The sequence below is a fragment of the Neodiprion lecontei genome, chromosome 5, assembly GCF_021901455.1.
Source record: "Neodiprion lecontei isolate iyNeoLeco1 chromosome 5, iyNeoLeco1.1, whole genome shotgun sequence".
Classification (NCBI taxonomy): domain Eukaryota; kingdom Metazoa; phylum Arthropoda; class Insecta; order Hymenoptera; family Diprionidae; genus Neodiprion; species Neodiprion lecontei.
In genome coordinates this window covers 7,058,537-7,074,616 of record NC_060264.1, presented here as the reverse complement: position 1 = coordinate 7,074,616, position 16,080 = coordinate 7,058,537, and the positions used below count along the sequence as shown (strand labels likewise).

The following is a 16,080-nucleotide window of genomic DNA, read 5'->3' as shown; positions in this document are numbered from 1 at the left end:
AAAAACCTGACCGGTATTTTTTCATCTAAATAGGTGATGACACCTTATTTTTACCGTAAAATAACCGAGAAAAATTATGACCGTAATTTCACAACACAAGATTAGACAAAAAAAATTACGTCAATTTACGGTAAAATTACAGCATTTTTGGGTAATTTTATTGAGAATCTTACGGTGCGTTCTGAAATCAACTGGTAGCCAAGAACACCCTAGGGCAGAGGCAGAGCTACTCACGAACTCGGTAGCGCAAACGAGATAAAAGATTGTTGACAGCACCGGAAGCTAACATCGGAACGCACCCTTAATACCAGTATTTTTTACATCTCGATCTACTTAGGGAGTTTTTAGCGCTGCGAGTTAATTTCGGAACGCACTCTTGATTCGGCGTGAACGTAGCGCACGATCATCGCTGCTCTCATCTTCGAAATCTACGTAGCAACCTCCGCCGTATTTCGACTTCTTGCTCGCACACACATTTGTGAAAACCTTCGGCCACTTCGGTCCACTTTTCAAATTTTCTGCGTGAGTCATGAAAATACGCATAGTGCCCTTGGTACCCGTCACCTTGCTACATTTGCCGGCAATCGTGGTAGCGAGGGTGATAGCCCAAGATTCCGGCAATGAAAACTCGGGCGATCATGGGTTTGGCTTGTCATACAGATGGAGAAGTGTATCCGGTGGTTTTACAGAGGCTAAGAAAACACGAAAACCGATAATGGTAGTAGTCCACAAGCTCGGATGTCCAGCCTGCGCAAATCTCCGTCCGAAATTTGCCAATTCTCTAAAACTACTCGACTTGAGCCAGCAGTAAGGCGATTTTTAATTCAGATTCTCTGTTCGAATACCTCTCTCATCGATATTCATCCATACCTGCCTATGTGTTCTATTCAGTTTCGTCATGGTCAACGTCGAGGCTTCGGGCGAAAAACAGCTACCGGATAAATTTGTCCCGGATGGTGCTTACGTTCCTAGAATCCTATTTTTTTGCCCTGACGGTAAATTACTGCGTGAGATTGACAACCAGGACCCAAATCGAGAACCGAATTACAAGTATCACTACTGGAACGTCGGACAGATCGTTGATTCGATGCTCAGAGTTTTGAAAATGTTTCCACAGGTATTGAAAGCAGAATTTTTAAACAATAATACGCATCGTATTACCGTCACTTCGTCGGAATTCCGCGGATAATATTGCCGAACCGTATGTGTGTCCATCATCACTGTGCAATTACGCTTGCGTACACACGATTAATCATTATACGCATACATGAACGAAGAAACAGTAACAAGTGCGTTGCTTTGAAAAATATTAATATCCTGTATCCCAAGTAGGAATAACGAGTATAAATTGAATATAAAAATAAGAATCGAATAATATCGAATGTTTTGTCGTTGAGTCGTGTTGTGTTTTGACGTGCATTTTTGCGTGCCGTGACGCAGTTGCGCCTTTTCATTCTCTCTAACCAACTATGTACTAAATATACTTATACTCTTTTATTTATCAAGTGTTGGCAAATATTTTTTCGCGAACAAAAGACTGCTTCTTGCGCGATTCTTTGCCATTATAGACAACAACATTGCTTTAACAAACGCTGTACACAACATTGTTAACTCTCCGCATACATTACACCTTGCCGTAACTTTTATATTCTTCGATGCCTCTGTTGCCAATTTCGATATCACCATGTCTGGGAGAAATTCAACAGCAGTAATAATAAGTAAATGAACAGAATAGTGATATTGCGAAAAACGACAATGAAAGAGGTCTGCCGCAATTGCTGACTCTACTTATTATGTCAACTGTTACAAAAACAGCTTATAATATAAACATATACACCTTGCAGCTTACGTACAATTTCAATTAGATGTTTATTGTTGCGAATTGCAGTTGCGCGATTCTCCTTCCCGCGCGTCTGTCGCCTGTAGTTACGACCACGTACATATATGTATAACGCGTTTGACGTATGTAAGGAAGTTGAAATACTGTCGGCGAAGGAAGATTGAGGGTGACCAGGCAGGCAGGTAGGCTGCAGGCACGAGGCTTTGATCGTTCAGAACACAGAAGTTGTATTATTTCCGCCGTTGAGACTCGTCGGTTTCAAACGCGGTTTAAGATCTGCCGGGCGTGAAATGCGGCTCTCCACCTCGCGTGCGTCGTTTAATGATGTTGCCAATTCAATTTCACCTTCTCTTCTGCTTCTTTTGTATAGTTGAAAGAGAGAAATGAGAAATAAGAATGGCTGCACGGCGATTGTACTATAATACATGTACTGCGGTGCCTTCACCGCGGCACCTAGTCTATCTACCTCATCTATTTCTCTTTCACTTTAATTTCGGCCAGCAATGCAAATCCACGTGCTCCGTGTACCCATTTCTGTAATGACCCACAAGCATACGAGTGAATTTGAGATACGCGAAGAAATTCTGGAAAAGCGGAAAGGCCACGGGGAAATGGATAATTTACCGCAAGAGAGAAGATAAAGCGACGACGGCGATGGTCGAAACAAAACCAGCTCTTATCGCTCGGTATAACTGACTTGCAAATAATTATAGAATCCTTGTATCATATTACTGAAATCTCTCTGCTCTTTAACTGCCGCAGATGTCGACCCATTGTTACCCTACTTGCAGGACGGAGTTCAAGAGACAAGATCTGTAGTAGAATATAGATTAAGGCAGAAAGTGTATAGGTACACAGGGTCGAGTCGAGTGCACGCTAAAGTTAACTCGAATAAGTGACGTAAGCGCTTTTCATGTCGACTCAGGCACATTTTTCTTTCTTCAATTCTCGGATTCTTCTATACTGTAATACATATTTTAACGCGATGATGTTAGTCCCTTTTCTCTTTCAAGCAGTTCTATTTTCTTTTTAGTGGCTATTATGGGAGAACGCGACTTGGGAAAATAATTGTGAGATCATATCCTAGACATCACACTTGCCGTCTATAAAATGTCTACAAGATGCCCTATAATCCGTGTTTCAGTTTCGCCTAAGAGATTATGCCTAAATGATATCCAGAAGTCGACGAATGCGACATTTTACGACGTCTTCAATTAGCTGTCAAAGGGAAGACACTTCGGTGGCATCCTTTAGGGACGGGATAAGGCCTTCGAACAGAGATCGCATAAACGCATAACAACACGTTAAAGCTCATTATTGATTGGTCGAATGAGAAGCACAAGTCGGATCTCGATCAATCGATTTCGAGCTTTAACAAGACGCCGTGTGTTCCGTTATGCTATCGTTACGCGGTGTCCTTATCGGTTTATGCAATCTTTGTGTAAACCCAGGTGGATTCGGTCCCACCGTGTTATTAGAGTGTTATCAGTGGATCCTAAAAGCAGTGATATTAGCGTGATATTCCAGGTAATCGCTCAAATTCCACTCAATTCTTCGGTGCGGTTGTGAAATTTTTCCACTGCCGTTTTACCAAAATTAGATTCGAAAATCGCCTCTCGTATCACCTAAATATAATTAATAATTTTTTTTTTTTTTTTAAATTTACGCATTATTTAATTTCAGTAGATTTCAAGTGTGATTTCAGTTATAAGTCTAAATTTAGAATTCAGTGTAATTTGAGTGGAGTAAGAAATCTTTTCGATGCCAGTGTTGTTCTAGTGGTGGAGGTAAAAAAATTTATTTCAGTGACTTGTCGGTGGGTTTTTGATAAAATTACAGTGAAAATAACGTGGAAAAAATTCTCAACTGCACCGTTAAATCTATAAGTGTAACTTCAGTTAAATTTCAGTGGGACAGAATCCGTCAGTGGAGGGCCTTTAGGCGTCTTTCTAAAATTTAATTTCCTGGATGTTTCAAATATATTTTTTCATTTCAAACATTTTAAAGACAACTTATCTTCTGTTATATAAATTTCCAAACACAAATGGACACAATGTCACAATAGTATGGTTCGAGTTCGTTTAACGAGAGGTCAAACCTGCGCATTGGTTCGTGTCGATCTAGAAAATTACTGTAAAAGAGCAGCCGCTAAGTGGCTTAATATATATAAGTATCTGAAATCATATATAGCAACAGAGATACGACAGCGTAATTTGACTAAGGAATGAACTACCCAACTAAAGAGACACTTCTTAATCACATTTGCTCATTTCCTCGTTAAATAATCACAGTGAAACAAATGTGACTACGAATAGCGTGAGAAGACTCTTGTCAGACTTCTACGTGCGATGCACAAGCAAGCTGGTTTCATCGAATTATATTACGTATATCAGCTTCTAACTTTAGAAGAGAAATAACATAATTTCACGATTCAACGATTGGAATTGTAGTAGAACACAAGCTCCTTATTACGTTATAATTTCCATCCCTTTGTTCATTGATAGAGAAAACTGTACGACGAATTGATGTTTCTCTCCAATTTAATCGTTAGCTAAAAGTTAGTTGATTATTTGAGACGCTGCATGGATAATTTACGCTGGCCTTACGTAGATGCACATTATATATATGTTTTTATATTACATATCCAACCTCGTATCCTGCAGATGCAATGGAAGCTGCAATCGTGGGCTGTACTCAGCGGGGGGGACTGCAGGGTACTCGACGAGGTTCATTTCTGAAGCGAAATTGTTAAATTTAAAGGTTTCTAGGGAGGTTTGAGCATTCTGCGTTCGTTTACCGCCGGCAGCAGTTATCCCGCAGGCTTGTTCCTTGCTTATTATTACATTACTCACCGAGAGCAAAGTACTCCGGTGCTAATTAACTACGTTATTTTTTTTCATCGCTCGGCAACGCTCAGCACTCGCTCGTTCCGCGTTTTTAATTCTATGCAGCTTGGGACCAAATGCTGCTACTGCTTCTGCTGCTGCTGCTGCTGCTTGCTGCTGCCCGTGTTATATTATCGCATATACTATACATTGTACCCTTGCCAACGGAATGCCGTATAAACGGTCTAGTATTTTTGTTCACTTACTTCCTATGCAGGTTTACATTTAATAATTGAGTCACTAGAAGTTAGGCTCATTGTCAGTCTCGTTCTATGCTTATTGCCTCGTAGACCTTTCGCTTTTTTCTATAACCACGGCGATATAATAACACAAGCAGGAATTTAGTTCACGCAACGTCTATGTCTGCTCGTAGTCTTTTTATTCTTTCCCTAATTTATTCTTTTAATTATATGCGCAATGATAGAAAAAAGTATGAATTCGTGGTGAAAAGTTTAACGAAGGATTAAAGTATCATCTAGCTCGTATTATCTATTCGACCAAAATGAATCGTCTTCGACTTTTCGATCGGATGAAAAGTGTTTTTGACCTTGGAGCAAATCCGTTGTTCGTTTTTTATAAGTCGAAATGGGACTGTGGAAGTGGTTGGTGAAAAAGAATTTATCTTGCAAGTATACCGCAGAATGAAAAAAAATTTTTTTTTTTACGCAATACGGGTGTGGCGGTATGGGGTAGGATGTATATACGTATATGTAATGAAAAGAACGAAGAGGAGAAAAAACGTCAGAGCAAAATCACGAAGAGAAGTAAAGAAGAAAAAAAAAGACATGCCCTACTCGATGCCGCCGATTCGGTTTTCTAACAATCCGCGATAGGATCGTCGTGATATTCCGATTTCCTCGGTCAAGTCGCATCCTTTTATTCCGTTTTAAACGAGGACGACGGTTCCCGGGTCGTATAACGTATACCTTACCCACCACTTGAATAAGAATAGAAGAGAGAGGAGATCTAATATATAATGCCGCAAGGATTCTTCAGACTTTAGACGGATGGTGGATACTACGCTAACAGCGGCTATATTCTCGTATAGTATGGTTGTACGCAATTTTTCCTCTGGTATAAAGGTACTATAGGGACATTGAAGAGTAGAAGATGCAGGGAAAAAAGTCCGGCATCCCTTTGCAGAGGTTTTACAGAAATGAACGTGAAAAAATTTACCTCCGGAAAAATTCTCGTCTCTCTCTCTCTCTCTCTAATCGTTGATATATCGTAGTTGTAACCTATCCCTATTTTTCTTCTCTTATTCTCTCCGTTCGTTCACGGAGGAAATAGTTTTCTAAAGAGATTCGAGCTGACTGAAGGTAGAAAATTTGCAAAGTCGAGTCAATTTCTTTTCACTCAAATTATGTGGTTTTTGTAGTTGGTACGTCGAATTTTTTTTATCCCAATTCTTTTCTCCTCGCCATGGAATCGGTATAGGTACACAAGTTCACTTCGGTATTGTGAAAAGAACAGGGATTTAGCCGTGTTCTAATTGTTTTCTGTAAAACAAGTTTATAAAACAACGAGGACGAAAAAAACCAGTAACATTGCAATTAATGCGGCGATTTGAAAATGATTTCAGTTTGGTACAAATCATCGCCAATGCGGTTGACGACGAACCTTTATCAAAACCTATGGAATTTGATAACCGAAGCGTTTAATTCTACGAAGCCCGTAGCGTTTAAAATCACAGAAATTGTGTACTTATAAGAACATTTTTTCGTCTAGTTTATTTCGCGATTGTATAGTTGAACAATTTGAAAATACGGACGAAACTCGCAGTCATTTTTAGGAATAAGCTTGCGAAAACAATTTCATTAACAAACTCTCCGGATTTAAATACCTTGGAAATTAAAATCTTACCATAAAACAAACCTGGAAACTGGAATACAAAAACGGATTTAACATGTTGCTGGAGAATTATGGTAGTTGCAGTTTATTATCAAGCTGTACAACATTTTTTTTGCCGACATTCGGAATACTCAAGTGTGGGAAAATATTATAATTATGGGAAATAGATATTCGCATTTTTGAAAATTTGATATTGTGAGCCTTGTGATCCGGTAACCGCAGTTAATTACTCCCGAATAAATTACCGGACATATGCAAATGATAAAATCTCGCGGTTTTGAAAATTTAATTTGATTAAATTGAATCAAAATGTACGAAATTGACGATTGATCGTGTGATTTCGACGATTACATTTTGTCCCGAGTAATTAAGCGCGATAACTTCTGATCCTACTGCATTTCTACTTCCCAAACACATTATACAATTTTCAGGATCGTACACGGGGAGAAAAAAAAGAGCAAATTTTGCTCAAAACTTGAGGAAAAGAGGGTGAAACACACCCATGTCAACTATATTTTTTACTATAACAATGCATCAGATTTTAGTCCGCACCACACAGTTGTTTTCACTGTTTCTATAGAGTAAATATTGAAATTTTATTAATCGTAAGTATATCTTGCCTAAAAACCTGACGTGTCCTTATTTTCGTGCAGTTTTGAGTAAAGTCTGTTATTATATTCTCTCCGCGAAGGTAAGAGACGTAAGAAGTTGGAATTTTTTCTTTCGCGCCCGATAATATTCGTCGTTTTGCGAACGCGGGGTCGGCGCAAAGGGGATGATATTTGAATTGAAATAACTTTGAGATCTCAATATCAGCTTCGGGTATCCCGGATGTGCAATGTATACGGAGAGAGATTGGCATCGACCGCATCGTCGTCGTCGTTTCCGGCTGTGCTACCGCCGCCAAAAGGTACTTGAAATAAATTGAAAATGGTGGGCGTCGCTTTGCCACGGGGGTAAATGATACCGGTATACGAATCTGTTGACATTCTTTCACGGAGGTTGGCACGGCCTCGTCGGCTCCCGAGTCCCGAGTATCCCGAGTATATACACGCCGGGAAAAATCGGGGGATGGGAAAATTGCGCGTTCGATTGTGAATCAGCGCAAAACGCCGGGCCGGGTCGCCGCAGTCCGGCCTTTCGAAATCACCGAGCTGGTTACCGTGTTCGACTCTGATAATTGAAATTTTATTCCTCCCGCAATCGAATCCACCCCGCCTCCCGTTCAAATTCCCGCCCCTCCGCCCCATTAGCGGTAAAATTTTCAATCGCGCTTTTACCGCGGCCTCGGTCTCCCGCTGCAGTTTATTAACCGCGCATGCAGCGCTGATCATTTTCAGCATCCCTCGTTCTTTCACTTTCTTTATCACGGTATAACGAATAAGTTACGTCGTTCGTTCGATATCGATTCAGAATCCGAACGTAACTGAGAACTGAGATAAACCGTTGAAAAAATATGCTAAATTCAGTTTCAGGTACAGTTGACATTTTTTAACACCTTAGGCATTCGACGAATGATAATTAACCATTTAACTGCGAAAAATCGCGGAACAAGGTCATCGATTAATTTAATGTTTTCGGGTGTCTCCGGTAAATCTTTACTTTTGAAAGCGTGCGTTTTAAGTGTTTTCAAAGTCACGGAATTCGATTGTGACCGTAAAAAGTTATATTTTATCCGCGCATTCGTCATTTTCTTTCCTCGGGATGAGTTTCTTTTTCTGAAAAACACGAGTCCAACTACGCAATCTCAATAATTACCGAGTGATTGTTCCAACACAAGCTACAGTCATACCGTGTAATAAATCACACTGATTCGAAAATCGATTATCTTTTGTCAACATTACCAGGCATGGTAGAGCGTTTTTCAGGTAGGAATCGGGCGCGATTTCTCGGGCACAGGTTTCGCCTGCTTACATTTCGCCCAGACAGCCGGCGACGCCGATGGTAGGATAGGTGCAGGGGTGGGTCGCAGGGTTGGGTATTGTTGAATCGACGAGTATCATGCGGTTGACAGCTAGAGCTAATTGAATCTTGACTCTATCTATCCATCGCTCCCGCCTCGAGTTTCTCGACTCGATGCAGTGATTCAACTTCGTGTTTCATCCCCGATCCCGCCTTCCTCCTGCAGCCGCAATGCGATACGAATTGGCACTTTCGCTTATGCGCGTGTATCCCGTCAGCGCATATACCATCGGCTCCTTGTTTCTGCGGGCAATTTTAATTGAAAGATTATTTTTACAAAGATACTTCGGGTAACTTCTATTTGTTTAATTGAAAGAAGCGAAGATGCGTGTTCAAAGTACCTACTTTTTAAGGAAAAGACAAGTCGAAAGTTTTACAGGAAGATACTCGAGGTTTGATTTAGTTAGTTTTTTTTAGAAAAACGTTCAAAAATGTGACGAAATTCTTGCATTTTCTTCAAGTTGGCAAATATTTGTACCAATCTGATGTTTTGTTATAATTTAAACGAAAAAAATTGATCTTCCTATCGGAAAATTTGATAGGAAGGTGAGGTTTCTCTTTCAAATGAACAATTTCTAACAAGTTTGATGGTAAAAATTTACCAGACCCGATTTTCTCCGTTCTTTGATCTCCGTAAAAGCTTTCAATTACTTTGCAATTCAATGGATAGAACAAAGCATGTTTCCTTCTCATTGTTTTCCTCCTCACAGTGCACAGGATAAAAGAACGATCAAGGATTCTTCAAAGTACCGAATTTCATTATCGCTTTTCTGGAAATTTAGTTGAAAAGATTTTAACGCCTTACGTGATTTCTAATCATCTCGGTACAATATCAGATCAAGTCTGCAAAACTTTATTTATCTTAAATTCAAATGATCGTGATTCAGTTTGTGAACGAAATCTGGCAGCAAGTAGTATACGAATATCGATGAAAGTGTAAACAGGAAAGTTTCCGTACACTCAAAGAAAACTTTTCACTTTTTTTACAAATCAATTTCTACACGCATTTTGTAGATAATTGTCTCGTGGGAACACAATATTTTGTTGTAAATGTCAAAATGAATTAAATAATCGTTTTAAAATTGCAAAAACCATTTGTTGAATAAAATATATTTATAAATACGAAATATCGATTTTAATTTGGTCAATTTAATAAAATTATACTTTTTTCATGTTATTATTAAAATATCGAATACTCTCTGGTTGATTCAATTAATATCACTTCGTACAGTTCATTAAATCTATTCGGTGGATAAAGTCAAATTTATGAAATCATCAGAGCTACTAATTGATTACCGCTGTCAAATAATACTTTAAATCGTAAATCTATAAAATTTTTTATTAAAGTGGTAAAATACTCTCCGTAACGCGTTAAAAATCCTTTCTCGCAAGAGAAGTAAGATGAGCAGTTATTAGAAGGGGCTTCAGGCCTCCGTCTAGTATAATCAGCAGAATTAAATCATCCTTGGTTTAATGCCATTGAATCAGCCTGTCATTTCTCAACGGCATATTTCACCGTCGTTGTTTGACGTGGCGTTAAATTCATGTAGCATAAATTACGATCGAGCGATAATATTTTCAATTACAACAATTAAACGATCACTCTTCAATATTTGCAAAATAATTTCATTGCGCAGATCTGATTTCGCAATGGCAACAGAATCTACGAGTTTGCGGTGCGAAACCTTTTCTCAAACATTACTGAAACGTTTTATTTCCCGCGTGGTATAAAATCGACAAAACTTTTTGGTCGCTCAAAAATACTGTCGGGCCGTACGCATATCAGCCCTGAAATTTCGTTGCCGGGACTAAATTTCGCTGATAACCATATAATCTTTTCCAGCGTCTAGCGCGACAGAACGAGCGTAACATCAACACTGAGCCGACCTTTCGTCATTGTATACAATCCGGCGACGAACGTTGATCCGCAATCGGTCAGTTCGACGTTGGCATTCGAGTAGTTCGGTTATAAAATTCCTTCGGGATGAGCTTCGGACAGGTGTCGAAAGCGGTTCGACGCCAGGAGGTGGTGTTATCGCGAAAAGCGCGCGCGGTGATTCATCATCGGCATGAATTCTGCGGGGCTTCGACCGCGGGGTGAAAAGCCAAGCCAAGCCAAGCCAAGGCAAGTCGGCCGGTGATCCTCGCGAGTGTGCAATCAAGATGGCATCGGGAAAGGCATTTCTCGCCTTCGACTCAAACTACCAACAAGTATTTCAATATCCGCTCCCAATATATTCTCACTGTCCCTATAAACGTGTGCAGTTATATTGGATTCTCTCGCGACGCACACTCGTTCGCGTGTATATATATATGTGTATATTGTATGTACACGGCGATCTGCTCCGCGATTCTATTTTACCACCTCTCCACTTCGATTTAAACGTCTTTGCGTGCACCCTGCTCTCTACACATTCTATCACACTTTTCGTTATACCGCATGCACCGCGATAAAATTTCGGGGGGAGGCGATCTTTTGGTGCGAAACAGCCACTTTATGGGAGAAACGAAACACCGCGCGCAAGAACAAGTAGCTGTATACACCGATAGATCGGCAGGGTGGCCAGACTTCTGGAAAACCTGGAATTGTCGGGGGATTTTTAATTTGGTCGTGGAAAATACTGAAAATATCAATTTTCTGTCATGGGAGTTGGAAATCATTTTTATGAGGTGACAGGTTGACTTGCTTTCGTCGAGAAGATAAATCGGCTTAAATTGACTCTTTTGTACGTTATATTTTTCTCAAATTTGAATTGAATTTCAACCGATTACAGAGTTGATAAGCTGAACGATTCAGGGACTTGGTAACTTGTTGAAACTGGTAAAATGTCATGGAATTTTTTTTCCTGTAAATTTGCGGCCACCCTGATATGGCTACTCGTTTCGTCCTCATCTCCAAAAGTGCTTTTTGTATTCGTGAGGTTCGAAAAGATCAGACGCACTTGAATCTCATATCACGTAGGTATAACCGAATCAACGCGATTGTGCTTTTATTTGATTGAATAATTTATTAGCCAACTTAAATTACTATTTGTATATTTAAAGACCGTTCAAAGTGACTTGCGTTTAAAAAACTTCATTAATTATTTCTTCCAAGTGATTTGAACGGTCGATGAAATTAACTAATATTAAATAATATTTTTTTTAAACGGGCAACTATGCGCAAAAAAAAAAAGAAAAGAAAAAAAATTCAAACACTGATCAGTTATTTATTACGTAATGTTAAAATCATACTGCAAATTCGTATCGATTCAATTACAAATTCGTTCGAGCCCAGTAGAATTTATTTTGAAGCCGATACGTTGTTAATTAAATTCGATTATTAATTGAGATTTGTCGTCGTTTGAAAATTTCGACCATTTGTATATATTAATCATAATTAATTTTTAAAACTCGTTTTTCTTCTGCTTCTAATTCACGGAATACTCGTTTCAGTAACTTGACGGTTTTTTTGTCTATTACGTGCAAAGTGTGAGTGAAAGTTCAAGTGCCTGCAGCCTTCACCTTCCGCTGCTCCAGTTCACCTGCCGATCATCTACGGTGAGTGATTCTCACGTTTAATCATAATCTCGTCTTAGAATAACATCTATTTTTACTTAACTATGTGAAAATTGTCCGACTTGAGAAGTGAACTTTTTCGAGAATACAAAAGTATACCTGGGCGAGGCAATCCGACGCTTCGTACATTTCCGGGGTGAGAAAAAGGGAACGTCGATGTTCTTTTTTACCCACTCCTGACCGGTATTACAATAATAGTCACGATACGCTGCAGGTTTGAAAAACTTTTGAACAGATTAGCTTGTTCGCTAATCTGCCGTATTATCCGTGCCGATCTACTCTTGCCGGTCTCCCGTTTTTAAACGAGGTATAAAAGGGTGGGTAATGATCAGATAAAAGGGGTGTATTCCCATACCTTGCCCGTTTCCGAACGCGGTACGTTTAAGGCACAAACATACGTGATATATTATAATAGGTTACGGCCTCGCGACCTAATGACCCACAGTCGGTGTGCGTACCTACCTACCCACAATATATCTACGCGAGGGTAGAAAGGAGTTAGAACGCGATGAATGGAGTAGGCATGGGAGACGAGCCGAAATAATGAAATGAAATGAAATTAAGGAAGAGAGAGAGAGAGAGAGAGAGAGACTACGATCAGCGTTATGAAATAATTTGCTCAAGCGTGCAGCGCGTATATGAAGAGATTTCCGCACCTGGGCACACACGAAACCCTCTTTTCACCCCGCTTCCTATCGTCCGTTTTACTCGACCCGGTATCTCCTCGCTTCATATTAATATATTTGATCAAAGATATATGTCAAACTTACCGAAGGGCTTCTTCATTTGAATCTAATTTCACGATACGCCTAGTTTGGCATATACGTATATATACATGTGTGTGTACCACAGCGATCAACCCTTTTCAAACGAATATATAAATATACATACATATATATATATATATATATATATATATATATATATATATTGTTCTTATTCAAGTCTTTAACCGAGGATCAACCTCGACAGATATCAACAATCGGGAATCCTTTTCGGGCAGCTTTTGTTTCCTCTACTTTTCGTCGATTCTTGGTCTTCTTCTTTTACGATACCTTCTCCGTTGCATCGTGGACTTCCATCACTTTTCCTCGTTTTTCACGAACAACTGTTATCTGCACGATAAGGTATCGAGAAAGCACGAAACTTGCGCCGGCTTGTGACCTCGAAAAGACACCTTCTTCTTCGGAAGATGTATTTTTGCTGTCCGTAGGGTTGCTATTGATAAAAAAAAAAAAAGAAAATGGATGGGAATTTTTTTTCCAACTCATCGACAGTCGAGGTTCGAATATATTTGTCATGGTTAAAACGTCGCCCGGAATTACAATCGACCTTACACTATACTATTCCGTAGTATATCATGCATCGGGGCGACCAAAGGCTCAATGTCGAATCGTACAATAGAATTCTTCATCCCTCGGATCTCTCTTTATCATCCCCGTGTCTGGCCGTAGGATGGCAGGGTGGCGAGGACTCCCCTCTTCAATGGGAATTGGGAATTTAATTCTTTCTCGAGGTAGGAAACCAGCAGCTCGCATTTTACGAATTGAATCCATTTGGTAAAGGGGTAGGTATAAGCAGTGGCATACCTGCTCGTAACCTGTCACCCACACACGTCGATGCTCGTTAATCCCTAATCTTTAAACAAGGTTCGCCTAACGCGTCTTGCTTCGATTGCGAGGTGCGTTACTCGTTCGCCTTTCCACCCTCCAGACTGTTATAAACGCGCCGAAGTAAGCCAGGTACACGCAAGAAACGTATATCGGTTTACGGGGATGCCTGCCGGAAATCGATGCGCTTTTCTCTGAGGTTTTTTAAGGAACTCGTCCTTTTCACCGTTCTACTCGGGGTAGTGTATAATTCTTCCTCGAAGAGATCGCGTTCCACGGTGTCTTCGCGAATGAAACCCTCGATCGATCTGATTCGAAGGTGTTATTTACCACCATTTGATTCGTGGCTCGAATCAATTAACGCAGTTTTGTTATTCGGCACACTTGTTTCGTTTGAAGAGAAAAAAAATTGATCCGATCTTCAATTTTACTACTCGTCCCGATTTAACGTCGATTCTTTGAAAGTGTCCCAGGGGTTTTTCAACACGGAGTCGATTTTTATCATTCGTTAAAGCGAGCTCTGTTTAAGTAACTGAAAATTTCATCAATTTTTTAACCATTCGTCAAACCGATCGTATTTCACAATTTTTTTCACAAAGTAACGAACGAATTTGCGATATTTGTCACATTTCTGTTGGCGAATACGACACCAAATTTTTGTAATCTTAACATATAAATTCTACCACCAACATTCGACTCGTAATTTTTTACTTTCATCTCACTCGGTCATACACTAAAAATGGTTAGATCAATTCAAAAATCGTAGTCGAATTGCTGGGACATTTCTCTTTTTTTTTTTTTTTTTTTCGTTTTTCCAACCGGGTGGAATACGCGGAGAAGACGGTCAGACGGGCGTATGTTTGTGCAACACACGCGTATCCGCACATGGACGTATCCTCTACGAGGCATTGTGTGCGAATCGATATTGGGTTCCGTAAATCATTGGATATTGAGTTACACAGTGGGGCATATAATCGAAAGACAATAATTCAGTTAGGGAATGAAATAAAGTAAATTTTTAGGGCGTGTCGGGTGCGAAACACGACACTCGGCCTCTCTCTCTCTCTCTTTCTCTCGTACCTTTCTGCGTTCTGCGCCGATAGAAGACGAGTGTCTGCTACGCGAGGGATTTTCACAGGGAAAAACCTTATACTTGCCTTTTATTTATGTACAGTAGTGTACATAACGCGAGCACAACGTAGGAAAGACAGGCGAAATTCGTTCGTTTAAAACGTATTCTCTACTTACACACAACGGCCTGCGTTTATATCCTTGTATTTTACCTGTCCGTTACATGCGTCGAGAATTCTGGCCGAGCGTTGTCCCGCCGTTCTGCAGCCTGTCTTCCTCGAGTAATTCGAGATTTTTTCTGTCCTAAACGGGGAGTGATTATATATGGTTTATAAAAGAATCGAGAAACTCGGGAACTGCGGTCAGGGACACAACGTGTTTGTATTGTGTTGTAGAATTTCGATGCGTAATGGGACTGCGGGAAATTATTGTACATCGATTATAAGTGATCCGATACGATTTTCGATACCCACTTATTTACTTACAACGTGTGTAGATTTATTTCGAATGAACTGAGAATTTTTTCCTTTCAATACGATCAACCCTGAGCCAGATTTTAGGGGTCGGGTTCGATTTCCCAATTTTAAATGTTCCGAAAGCGTGTAATTCTCAATTATTTCATGGCGAAACCTGAAGTAAGGAAATGGAACTTTGAAGAAACAACAAAGTTTCGAACGGCCGAAAACCCAATGGCTCAAAGTTCCGAAATGCAAGATTCCAAAAATTCAAGTTACGATTAGAGCTAATTTTCGCAAAGTAAAATTCGATAGCGCAAAATCGTAAAGAATTTAAATTTACTCGCATAGCCTAGCTTATTCAACGAGTGGGTGTAAAAAATCAGAATTGCCAGGATTCCGAACGCAAAAATATCGAAAATTCAACACAGCGACAGATCAAAGTGGTGAAATTTCACCAAATCAAAAATTCACGGAACTGAAAATCTTGGATCATTCGGAACGTCAATGTTTCAGACTTTTACATTTTCTCATCTTCACAATTTCGGAACTTTGACTTGTCGGGTTTCCGATTATTCGAAACTTTGATTTCTTTACTTCAAGTTTTCCCCTGAAAAAATTCGGAATTTCAATCCGGCCCCAAATTTTTTTCCTCCCATTTTCACGAACGATTTCCCATGAAAAGTTTCGAACAACCGGTGATCCCAGCAATTATTATCCGTTGTCATAAATATAATACGAGAAGTCTTCGTTAAATAAAAAAGAGTGATTCGATATCGACGGACAAAGTCGGTGCAAAGAAAAGCACAATTCAAAAAACAAATAACTTTTCAGCTACCGCGCAGATT

The 16,080-nt window shown here is 39.8% G+C and overlaps 1 protein-coding gene across 1 annotated transcript; it reads left to right on the top strand.

Moving 5' to 3' along the window:
- The first annotated feature begins 281 nt into the window (after nt 1–281).
- On the top strand, nt 282–2,659 carry LOC124294692 (thioredoxin domain-containing protein 12-like). Its single transcript, XM_046741181.1, has 3 exons — nt 282–807; nt 892–1,117; nt 2,603–2,659. Exons 1-3 carry the CDS (start codon nt 530–532, stop codon nt 2,657–2,659), a joined length of 561 nt encoding a protein of 186 aa, XP_046597137.1. The 5' UTR covers nt 282–529.
- The last annotated feature ends 13,421 nt before the right edge of the window (nt 2,660–16,080 follow it).